At 45.5% G+C, this 13,177-nt stretch overlaps 1 protein-coding gene across 2 annotated transcripts in view; it reads right to left on the bottom strand.

Moving 5' to 3' along the window:
* The window catches only part of plxna4 (plexin A4), a 171,808-nt gene that overhangs the window by 44,053 nt on the left and 114,578 nt on the right, over nucleotides 1-13,177 (bottom strand). Inside the window, exons 4-5 of one of the 2 annotated variants that reach the window (XM_058078396.1) lie at nucleotides 8,471-8,599; nucleotides 4,184-5,039 (exon numbers count right to left, since the gene is read on the bottom strand). In XM_058078396.1, the coding sequence (XP_057934379.1) occupies nucleotides 4,998-5,039; nucleotides 8,471-8,599 (171 nt within the window). In that variant the 3' untranslated portion in view covers nucleotides 4,184-4,997. Of the gene's footprint in view, nucleotides 1-4,183; nucleotides 5,040-8,470; nucleotides 8,600-13,177 lie in introns of those variants that run through there. The other variant, XM_058078395.1, reaches the window with a different exon arrangement.

The following is a 13,177-nucleotide window of genomic DNA, read 5'->3' on the forward strand; positions in this document are numbered from 1 at the left end:
TTCGCTACGGCGACTATAACTTTAGCACTCAAACCGCAGTTTTCATACGCTACAGTTTTGTCTAAAATTTCCCTCAACAGTTTTTAAAAGTTGAAATACTTAGAAAGTAACTGGGGGGCCAGATTAAAATGCTTGGTGGGCCGCATGTGGCCCCCGGGGCCGTAGTTTGCCCACCCCCTCCAATCCAATCTCAGATAGGCGGGAGAAGATGGATGGATGGATGGATGGATTGATGGATGGATGGATGGTTGGATTGATGGATGGTTTGTTGGATGGATGGATGGATGGATGGTTGGATGGATTGATGGATGGATGGATGGATGGATTGATGGATGATGGATGGTTGGATGGATGGATGGATGGATGGATGGATGGATGGATGGATGGATGAATGGATGAATGGATGGTTGGATTGATGGATGGTTTGTTGGATGGATAGATGGATGGATGGATGGTTGGATGGTTGGATGGTTGGATGGTTGGATGGTTAGATGGTTGGATGGATTGATGGATTGATGGATTGATAGATGGATGGATGGATGGATTGATGGATGATGGATGGTTGGATGGATGGATGGATGGATGGATGAATGGATGAATGGATGGTTGGATTGATGGATGGTTTGTTGGATGGATAGATGGATGGATGGATGGTTGGATGGTTGGATGGTTGGATGGTTGGATGGATTGATGGATTGATAGATGGATGGATGGATGGATTGATGGATGATGGATGGTTGGATGGATGGATGGATGAATGGATGAATGGATGGTTGGATTGATGGATTGATGGATGGTTTGTTGGATGGATGGATGGATGGATGGTTGGATGAATGGATGAATGGATGGATAGATAGATAGATGGATGGATGGTTTGTTGGATGGATGATGGATGGATGGATGGATGGATGGATGGATGGTTGGATGGATAGATGGATGGATGGATGGATTGATGGATGGATGGATTTGATGGATGGATTGATGGATGGATTTGATGGATGGATTGATGGATGGTTGGATGGAGGGATATGATGGATGGATGGATGGATGGACGGATTGATGGATGATACAAACAAAGCACCCATTTCTGCATGTCAAAATATACTTTTTTATACATTTTTGGTGTCTGGAATGGATTAATTAGATTCATACTGCTGTGTTTTTTGTCAACCCTTTGGGATTGAACCAATTGGAAACAAGTAGATAGTGGCGTGGACGAACACAGCTCATTAGTATTAAAGCTACAGACACACAAAAACAATTTGGACTACGCATCATCCCATAACCCATTCTGGTTATAGCATAGTGATTGATGATTTCATGTATAAATGCACATCCAAACTCACGTCAATAAGAATAAGAAGGTACAGGAGTTACGCAGGTAGAGGAAGTCGAGCGCTCCGACATGCCAGTGCAGTACGGCTCTATCACGCTATCTGTAAAGCACAGCCTGTAACTTGCTGGACAGTTGGATGCCAACTATATCTCTTCCCTAAAATCATGCCAGATCAATGCTCTCCGGCTCGCCTCGCAAGCCCAAAATTTCAAGGTGATTCATTCACACACGCTGTCACAGACGACACCCGACTGTGGAAACTACACCGCGCCGTGTGTGTGTGATAGACTTGTGCACGGGGGGCGGCGGGGCGTATGTTTGTATCTCCTTGTCAAAGTGGAGCGAAAAAACAATAAGAGCGCTGGGAGAGCAAGGAAGCAACTGGTGCTTTATGCCCGCCCCCCCCAATTCCCCGCCCCCCACCCTTGCTGTGCCGAGGCTTATTTGCATGAGATAAAGAAGATCCAACCTGATGCGCTCCAAGTGAAGGCCAATGTTTAGTTATGCGGAGAGCGGCGAGACGGAACAATGGCGTGGTATCTTTATCATTTAACACTTGGTCGGGTGGCAGATGTGCCCACTTGAGGTCACATGAGTGGCGATATCATTCATTCAACATTTTCTTATCAAAAATACAGAAAACAAAGAGAGGGATTTTGTTGGCGAAACGACCCAGTGCGCCCTTTGTCTGCACCGTGCCCTCGCCGCCATCACAACAGACGACGGCGCGTGACGCTTAGAATTCCCTCACTTATCATTTTAGTAGCAAGGCACAGACAAGGGTAAAAAAAAAATGTGGTGGGTCGCTAGCCCATTGTGGGGCACATACTGTATATACAAACAACCATTCACACTAATTGAGTATTTAGAGTCTACAATTATATCATTACATCATCACTCCATGTATGTAGCTTTGGTGTCTCACGCCAGCTATTAGCTTCCTTAGCGGAGAAATAAATAAAAGCAACTCATATCCGAAAAGAGACACAACAAAAGTGCAGAACTGAGGCTCAGAGCTAACTTGCTAGATAATTGGATATGCAATTATATAGAGTAGGCCCACACTCGTTATTGTAGAGCATGTGGACGCATGTCTCGACAAAGGCGCTAATCTCTCAAGCCTTGGGAACCTCATGCCAAAGAGCATGTCAACAAATGTAATGAAGTTGCTAACTGGTAACCTCACTCCATGTATGTAGCTTTGGTAGATTGTGTGCATTTTCCGTTTGTGTCTCACGCCGGCTATTAGCTCCCTTAGCGGACAAATAAATAAAAGCAACTGATATCGGAAAGGAGACACAACAAAAGTGCAGAAGTGAGGCTCAGAGCTAACTTGCAAGATAATTGGATGTGCAATTATATAGAGTAGGCCCACACTAGTTATTGTAGAGCATGTGGACGCGTGTCTCTACAAAGGCGCTAACTTCTCACGCCCAGGGAACCTCACTCCTTTCTTAATGTTTTTGTTGATTTTTGTGGTTTGTTTAGCAAGTGAGAGTGTGGGTGAATATCCGCTCCCTTCAGGTCATCGCCCTTTGAGCGGAGTGATAAATGAAAACGATTGATTGCGTCCCGATCGTTTGTCATGCCTTGACGGTCCGGCAATAGATGGCTTCCTCCTTTTGACCTTTTGAGGACGTCAAGTGAAAACAATATTACACCTGCAGCTGCCGCTAAGCCACTTCACGATATGACGGATCGAGCGCCACATCAGGCGTGACGCCGAGGTGTCCCGCGTCGGGACGTCGAGTAGAAAACCTTTAATGTGCGTACGACACTAAGCCAAGGCTAATGGAAGTGCAGCTTCCCCAGCAGGTTGTCCATTACTATTCCCATCCATCGCTGTGCATATAAATAATAATTCTCTTTGATTGTAACCCATCCGCTGGCAGTAATGAGCATAACCGTGAGATATGTAATTGGAGACGTGGCGCTGCACGTGCTTTACTGGCACGGCGGGGTTTATTGGTACATTACATACACACGTACGTTTAACTAAATTACCTCTTATTAATTGCACGCCCGTCACCTTGCAGCATCGGCCGCCATAGTAACAAGGAAGCGAGAGATAGGAGGGGTTTGTTGTTGCAGTATTGCACAAGAGATCCTATAAGAACACCTTGCACAGTCGAATTTAATAGATTTAAGATGCCTGAGTCGCCTCGTCTGGTTCCCCACAATGCTGGTTCTACTGGAAGACAGTGCTTGTCACTGTATCTGTAAGGGGGAGGGGGGTGGGGGGAGCCCAGCCAACCAAAGCTGATGACCATAGGTGAAAGTAGGAACATACAGTATATCATCCGGTAAATTGAGAGCTTTGCCTCTCGGTTTCGTCTTCACCACCATGGACAGATGCCGAATCCGCATCACCGCAGATGCCGCATCAACGCATTTCTGCATGTAAAACTATAATTTTAATAGTACAAAGTACAAAAACATGTTTTGTGTTAACGCTTTTGGCTTTCTGCGACGATTGATTGGATTTGAGGTTACCAGTTAGCAACTTCATCACATTTGTTGACATGCTCTTTGGCATGAGGTTCCCAATGCTTAAGAGGTTAGCGCCTTTGTAGAGACACGCGTCCACATGCTCTACAATAACTAGTGTGGGCCTACTCTATGTAATTACACATTCAATTATCAAGCAAGTTAGCTCTGAGCCTCAATTCTGCACTTTTGTTGTGTCACCTTCAGGATATCAGTCGCTTTTATTTGTTTCTCCACTAAGAAGCTAATAGCCGGCGTGAGACACAAAAGGAAAATGCACACAATGTGAGGTTACCAGTTAGCAACTTCATTACATTTGTTGACATGCTTTTGGCATGAGGTTCCTTTGTAGACACCTGCGTCCACATGTAAGCATGCTCAACAGTAAATAGTGTGTACTTTATTGCATTGCACTTCTATCATGTGCTTTAGCTCTGAGCCTCAGCTCTGCACTATAGTTGTGTCTTATATTGGTTGTTAATAGTTTTTATTATCTTGCCCCTCAAAGAACAGTGACTTGAAGGAAGCTGTTAAATAAATTTGTAGTACCGACCAAATATCCACACAATCATCTATCTACAAAGGATACATGGAGCGAGGCTCCCAATACTAGAGTTGTTAGCAACTTCATTGCCGTTGTACAATGCTGACATGCTCTTATTTCGCAATATCTCATAGAAAAGTATGCAGTTATTCTTTTGTATTGGATTTGTGCATTTCGCTGTCAAGCAGATTTGCTCTGAGCTTCAGTTCTGCCCCTTAGTTGTTACTCATAGCAAAAATCAATCGTAATTAATCTCGCCGCTCAAAGGATGTGTTATGAAGGAAGCTAATATCTGGCCTGAGGCATATCAATAGCAAACTAACAAAATGTACCGTACAAAAATCCACACAATCATTAAATGATAAATGGAGTTCCCGGTGCTAGAGATGTCAGCTAATCCAACTTGTTCTTATTTTTACAATATATATACATATTCCATATTCACATGTTTTCTTATGTATTTTCTGGTTCTATTCATGCCCAAATGTGTGAGTTTTGACCTTGTGAGACTGTGACATGCCTCCTAAAAAAAAACAAAGACTTTTGGACACTGTCACCATAAAATATCCGGACAATGACCTTCATCTCTGTTGAGTCAGACATTCTGCAGCCTCATAAAGCTCTCCTGCATTAACACTTTGAAGTGTTAATGCGTGAAAGTGTTAGCGCTATCTGCAGAAGGAAGAATGACAGACCATTAGAGGGAGGACAAAAGGTAAAACTTGCAGCTTTGAGTTAGCTCCATTGCACACGCTTCCTCGTTAGACCACCACTGCAGACGGAAACCCAGAACTGGGACGCCACATCTAAACACCTTCATAAGACAACTAAGCCGCCACTGCCAAATTAAAGAATGCTGATACTAAGCATCTTTGATGCTGCCTCATATTAGTTGTCGGATTTCGCTCGGGGGAGAGAGGAAAGAAAAAAAAAAAACTTTGAACGATCTCGCTTGCACTATCGTACACATTTTCAATAATTCACACTTACAGATCTGCATTTGCTACACGGGATATAAATAATTGAGTCTCATGAGCGCACTTTTCTGAGCAACAGCTTATACTGTGAAGGTGAGGCAGCGCTACAAGCGGCAGTAATATTTGGCTCATGGAGTTGGGTTACGGCTGCACGGTGGGGGAGTGGTTAACACGTCAGAAGGAAGTTGAGCAACACACTTTTTACTTGCAGCAACTAATACAAAACTAACAGGACAAGCTGGACATGACAACCATAATAAAAATGTACAAACGGAGTGAGGTTCCAGAGGCTGGAGGAAATTAGCGACTTTGTTTTGACATGTAAACATGCTCAACACTCAATTTATGTACACATATTCGAAATTGCAGGGGGCGTTTGACGATCAAGCAGGTTAGCTCTGAGCCTCAGCTAATATCTGGCATGATATGGATGCATGGATAGTCACTCTCTCAACACAACTACAAGCTCTTACTTGCAGCAACTAATACAAAACTAACACGACAACAAGCTGGACATGACAACCATAATAAAAATCGACAAACGGAGTGAGGTTCCAGAGACTGGAGGAAATTAGCGCCTTTGTGTTGACGTGTAAACATGCTCAATACTCAATTTATGAACACATATTCTATATTGCAGTGGGCGTTTGACTATCAAACAGGTTAGCTCTGAGCCTCAGCTAATATCTGGCATGATATGGATGCATGGACGGTCTCTCTCCCTACACACCTACAAGCTCCCCTTCCTGCCGGCCTCACATCCAAAGAGGACGTTCCAAGGGTGTGCAAGAACAGCGGGGGAGGATCCTAATCGACCTGCTCTGTTCTCGACCTCCTGTTGTGGTTTGCTCGCTTCTTCTCTCCCGTGTAACATCTTAAAAGTCCTAGATCCATGGTCCCAGGCCCCGACACAGCAGGGAGCCTCGGACTATTGATAATGGCTCAGGTAGGGGATCATTACTACAAAAGCCTTTATTCGGGTGACTTCAGTATGATTAATATTATTAATATTATTATTATTATTATTTGTATACATGTGAGAATTCCTCGACCCAAAACACTTAATGAAGGTCTGCGTTCTAACTGGGCTAATAGACTAATTACTCGGAAGCCACTCCCTCAGCCCAGCTGGACAGCAACAATCACTTAGTGTTTATTTTTCAATATACGCTAATTAAAGTGGCGGGACGTGAGGGAATTTACCACAAACGGGGAAAGAAAATTGAGAAATGGTAATCATTTTAATGCAATATTCTTCTCCCAGACCAATTACGGATGCTAAGAGGAGCGGAAGAAGGGACATAATTGCTGGTTAACAGATTTGCAAGACTGATAATTGGATTGCATGACAAAACAGTATCCAAAAAACTGAGGTCTTTATTCAAGTGCGTCCACCCCTCAAGGGACAATACTATGTAAATGAGACATTATTTGCCTAAATAGCTGGCAGCGGGGACCGTAACAACGAGCGAGAAAATGGTCTTTGGTGGCGGTTGTGTTATAGTCTGGGGCTGCATGAGTGCTGCCGGTAGAAAGAAGTGAATTCCAACAACTGTGAGGTGTTGCCAGCGATGTCACAGTGGTGATGTACGTTCAGAAAAACATGTCTCAAATGACTCGGGTGGTGCGAGTATCGATATTTCAGTGCTGGGATTCATGTTCGCCCAGTGCCGGCAGCACTCATGCACCCTGATGTCCCCATACTTGACTGTCGGCAATTCTCTCGGGTGTCGGAAGTATCGATATTTCAGTCACAGTACATGCTGGGATTCATGTTCACCCAGTGCCGGCAGCACTCATGCACCCTCATACTTGACTGTCAGCAGAAAGAAGTTAATTCCAACAACTGTGAGGTGTTGCCAGCTATGTCGCATTGGTGATGTACGTTCAGAAAAACATGTCTCAAATGACTCGGGTGTCGGAAGTATCGATATTTCAGTCAGAGTACATGCTGGGATTCATGTTCGCCCAGTGCCGGCAGCACTCGTGCACCCTGATACTTGACTGTCGACAGAAAGAAGTGAATTCCAACAACTGTGAGGTGTTGCCAGCTATGTCGCAGTGGTGACGTACGTTCAGAAAAACATGTCTCAAATGACTCGGGTGTCGGAAGTATCGATATTTCAGTCACAGTGCATGCTGGGATTCATGTTCGCCCAGTGCCGGCAGCACTCATGCACCCTGAAACTTGACTGTCGGCAGAAAGAAGTGAATTCAGAAAAACATGTCTCAAATGACTCGGGTGTCGCAAGTATCGATATTTCAGTGCTGGGATTCATGTTCGCCCAATGCCGACAGCACTCATGCACCCTGAAACTTGACTGTCGGCAGAAAGAAGTGAATTCAGAAAAACATGTCTCAAATGACTCGGGTGTCGCAAGTATCGATATTTCAGTGCTGGGATTCATGTTCGCCCAATGCCGACAGCACTCATGCACCCTGAAACTTGACTGTCGGCAGAAAGAAGTGAATTCAGAAAAACATGTCTCAAATGACTCGGGTGTCGCAAGTATCGATATTTCAGTGCTGGGATTCATGTTCGCCCAGTGCCGGCAGCACTCATGCACCCTGACATCCCCATACTTGACTGTCGGCAATTCTCTCGGGTGTCGGAAGTATCGATAACGGCTGCCTACAGCAACTGCTCTAAAGTATATTAGTAGTATATTGTCATCAAATGTTCCTTGCTGAGAAAGCAGCATTCGTGCGCATGTGTCCAACCTGGGTCTCAGACATGACGTAGAGGTAGTGGTGGTCGGAAGAGAAGGCCATGTCGTGCAGGATGGGTCCGCTTTCTGGGGCTGCATGAGTGCTGCCGGCAGAAAGAAGTGAATTCCACCAACTGTGAGGTGTTGCCAGCTATGTCGCAGTGGTGATGTACGTTCAGAAAAACATGTCTCAAATGACTCGGGTGTCGCAAGTAACGATATTTCAGTGCTGGGATTCATGTTCGCCCAGTGCCGGCAGCACTCATGCACCCTAATACTTGACTGTCGGCAATTCTCTTGCTCTTAGAAAATAACGTCTGCCTACAGCAACTACTCTGAAGTATATTTGTAATATATTGTCATCAAATGTTCCTTGCTGAGGAAGCAGCATTCGTGCACATGTGTGCATGTGTCCAACCTGGGTCTCAGACATGACGTAGAGGTAGTGGTGGTCGGAAGAGAAGGCCATATCGCGCAGGATGGGTCCGCTTTCCACCACCTGTACCGTCTCGTACTGCAGCGCCCTCGAGGAGCCGTCCACTCGTATCTGGGGGGAAGAAAAACAGAACGTAAGACATTAGGAACCACGGTTGCGGCAACTTGACAACAACAGAGGTTTGTCTGAAGGATTGAGTCTTTCTGTGGATTTGTCGGGGATTGACGACTTGGAGTTTTTCGAACTTTTCGGACACTCGATTAACTTTCAGCACTCGTGCGCGATAGTTGTGTGAAGCAGAGCCTGGTTAAACGCGCTCCTCAGCGCTGTGGGCTTCACAGGTAAAGAGCAAAGATAATTGGATGGGAAGCAGATGGCGGCGACGACGGGTGAGTCCCGTTATGATTAATTACACGCTCTCAGTCAGCGGTTTTGGGTGTCGCCACCGTCATAATTACGAATATATCCTTAAGTTAGCGCCTCAAAGCCATAAAGGCAGCCGCCGCGGTGGTAGCCGGCATTATCTGATTCCTTTTCAGCGCCAATGAAGGGGATTAGCCGCTTCTATGCTAAATGGATTACAATGCTAATCTCCGCTATCACATTAGCGCGACACAATAGGGGCCGCCAATACCGACTTCATCTTGCGGCGGGAAGGTGAGAGATCTGCACGCCTAGTAACGTTTCACACAAACACAAACATTGGCATCGGGAGGGGTATGTGCGTTAGATGTCAACTTTACCCCCCCCCCCCCCCCCCCCCCCAGTGGCAATGAGTATAACAACAAAAAAAAAACAATAGGATTTTTCCAAGACTGGAATTATTTAAAGTGCAGAATGCGTGGCATACTGATCCGCACTTGTGCAGATGGTCGTTTTTTTTTTTTTAATGAAACAAATAAAAATGTCTGTTTCATCTCCCTCTCTGCGGCAAGCAGAAGGCGTGATAGAGAAGAAGAGGGGAAGCCATTCCGGTGTGAAAGCCACAGGACTGCACTCTAGCTGTGTTGCACAATTTGGCAGCGGAAAAAAAAGGAACACATTGCAAACTAAGCGCACTTGCATGGAATCAATTTGCCACAGGCTCCGCTTGCAAGACTGGGAAACCAAACAATAACTGGAGCATTGGGATGTGAATTCGATGAGGCGAACATGGAGCGATATACTATACGCTAACCCTGGTATGAACACATCCACATGTGAAACACAAAAGCCTTTTTGTTCGATACTATAATATAAACAATACATAATAATATCATGTAATATAAGTCAACTTTCTGCATTGTTTCCAGTGCTAACGGCGATCCTGTTGTCTTCCCAGCAGCTGTGATCCCGATGCGATCAAGGATTCATGAGTCACTTTGCGTTGAACTTCTATGGTGAAGTGGAAGCGTGGAAAGGGTGTAACGTGACGCAGAGTTATATGAATGTGAGCATAGGCTGCTTTTTATGGGGTTGAATATTTTTGTCCGGACGAACGGATATTACATACACATTTTTATAGATGAGGCCCCTGGTCTGGTCTAGTGACCTCCAGGAACTTTGACCTATCTTTTTACAGGCTTGCATGAAAACACAAATTGCTCGTACTGCTGTGGGCTCCTACGTCACAGGCTGCTCACTTTTATCTCCCCCCCACATTATGAGACCCAACCCCACACCACAAATAGATTGCAGTCCTGTGGGAAACACTGAAGCCTGCAGAAAAATTAAGCCTATAAAAGCTGGGGTTGAACTACCGAAGTTTACCGGAGTATAAGTCGCACAAGGCCAAAAAAGCATAATTAGGTAGAAAAAAACATACATAAGTCGCACAAAAATGTATAATTAGGTAGAAAAAAACATACATAAGTCGCACTGGAGTATAAGTCACACAAGGCCAAAAATGCATAATTAGGTAGAAAAAAACATACATAAGTCACACTGGAGTATAAGTTGCACAAGGCCAAAAATGCATAATTAGGTAGAAATAAAATCATACATAAGTTGCACTGGAGTATAAGTCGCACAAGGCCAACAATGCACAATTAGGTAGAAAAAAACATATGTAAGTCGCATTGGAGTATAAGTCGCGCAAGGCCAAAACTGCATAATTAGGTAAAAAAAAATACATACATAAGTCACACTGGAGTATAAGTCCGACAAGACCAAAAATGCATAATTAGGTAGAAAATAACATACATAAGTCGCACTGGAGTATAAGTCCGACAAGGCCAAAAATGCATAATTAGGTAGAAAAAAAAATACATAAGTCACACTGGAGTATAAGTCGCACAATGCCAAAAATGCATAATTAGGCAGAAAAAAACATACATAAGTCATACTGGAGTATAAGTCGCACAAAGGTAAAAATGCATAATTAGGTAGAAAAAAACATACGTATTAACATACGTACATAAGTCGCATTACTTTGATGAATCCCAACAGCAACCAACATCCTGATATCAGCTGCTTTTGGCAGCATCATCGTACAGTAGCCCCTCCCCCTTCCTCACCAAAACAACCAGCCACTGTTCCGTGCGTCTTTGTCAACCTGAACGCAGCCTGTCAATCAAAAGGAACACCGGCTGTGACGGGAAGCCACAACGGTGTCTCTTCACGCCTTTCTATTCATTCCGACAGCGATACAATGGGAGGATGTCTGATTGCCAAAATGTGTCCTGCTTCCCTGAAAAATCCCGGGATCAATGTCAGTCATTTCTGGAACGATTACGTGTTAGCTTCAGGGAAGATGCTTGCATGATTGGTCGTTAATATGAAGGTATTAGCGCATGAATGTCCATCTATGTTTTACGTCGCTATGGTATACTGGAGCTTAGACCTGGACTGTGTTGCCACCGTGCCACCGTGTGCCTAATGTCCAATGTAGTTTCTTCCAATTTTAAACATGGTGGTAAAAAGCTTGACTGTGTCTGTTTCCTGTCTTCCACACAGCAGGAAGTTAATGAATGTTTCCCTCCCATGTTTTTCCAATATCACGGAAATGTCACTGCAGCATTGCCGAAGCTGGAAAACATGACCTTTATGGCTCTTGGTCTTATTTAGACCGGGCCGCCGGAAAGAGGTGGAGAAAAAAAAAAAAAAACAATTTAAATTGGGAGGCAACTTATGTTTTCCGACACAGGTGTCCATCACCTGTCATTTTGGGGGATGTGACACCGCGTGTGAAAGCGCCGTAGGGGCACCACCCGGCTCGCTGACTGACCGCCATGGCATTAAAGGCTCGCTTATCTAACCTTATCCACCACCATCCTGCTGAGACGAGATGTGGGGAGATGTGGCTCCGAGGGATGACGGTGTCGGACGTGAAAGGGGACAAGTGTCTGGAGGCTTCTTCACTCGTTCCTACCCCCCCCCCCCCGCCCCCCATCCTCGTCTTCAGAAGGGTGAGTGGCAGGTCTCCCTGCTATTGCTGCCTGGGAGCGTCGGGAACGCGGTCCTACTCTGGTTTTGACTGAATCACGTGCAGGAATGGGCGGCACGGTGGCCAAGCGGTTAGTGCGCAGACCTCGAAGCTAGGAGACCAGGGTTCAATTCCACCCTCGGCCCATCTCTGTGTGGAGTTTGCATGTTCTCCCCGTGCATGCGTGGGTTTTCTCCGGGTACTCCGGTTTCCTCCCACATTCCAAAAACATGCTAGGTTAATTGGCGACTCCAAATGTGAGTGTGAATGGTTGTTTGTCTATATGTGCCCTGTGATTGGCTGGCCACCAGTCCAGGGTGTACCCCGCCTCTCGCCCAAAGACAGCCGGGATAGGCTCCAGCACCCCCGTGACCCTTGTGAGGAAAAAGCAGTAGAAAATGAATGAATGAATGAATGAATGAATGAACGTGCGGGCTTCATTCATTACCACCCTGGACTGGTGGCCAGCCAATCACAGGGCACATATAGACAAACAACCATTCACACTCACATTCATACCTATGGACAATTTGGAGTCGCTAATTAACCTAGCATGTTTTTTGGAATGTGGGAGGAAACCGGAGTACCCGGAGAAAACCCACGCATGCACGGGGAGAACATGCAAACTCCACACAGAGATGCCCGAGGTTGGAATCGAACCCTGGTCTCCTAGCTGTGAGGTCTGTGCACTAACCACTACGTAGACCGTCGTCTCGTCGCCTCGTGTGGACTCTTTTCCGAACAAAATCGATATGTTTCATTGTGCCAAATGCAAACTTTGGCATGTTTTCCTGGCGTTTTCATGCTTCCCAGCTCATAAAAGCATTGTTGGACGGGAAGAACGGGAAGTACAGGAATTAATTCCTTTACTTTCAAAGCAATCCACACAATTTCATCACTTTCCAGTGTCTGTCTCTTTCCATACTATTCCTATTTTACTATCTCATTAGAGTCACAGCAGGATGTTACAGGCGACAGGTAGCGCCCCCCCCCCCCCCCCCTCCCCCCTTGAGGAGCCTCATTTGGTGCTGACAAATATCCAACCCGCCTGGGAAAAAACTGATATTCACATTTTTCTTTTCAAGCCAATTATTTCGTCTCTTCTTTACCCCCGGTAAGAGTCACGGTTTGCAGCGGCTAGCCCCCGCCTGGGCCTCAAGGACTCCACGGAGGAGGGTGCAGGGCCTAATTTGAGGCAGCAAGTGCGTCTCTATTAGTGCGGCAACCTGGTGGCCGTGCTCCGAGAACGGCGCGCACAAGCTATTATATATTTTTTTGTGGCCGCC

This window comes from Doryrhamphus excisus, chromosome 7 (assembly GCF_030265055.1).
Source record: "Doryrhamphus excisus isolate RoL2022-K1 chromosome 7, RoL_Dexc_1.0, whole genome shotgun sequence".
NCBI lineage: Eukaryota > Metazoa > Chordata > Actinopteri > Syngnathiformes > Syngnathidae > Doryrhamphus > Doryrhamphus excisus.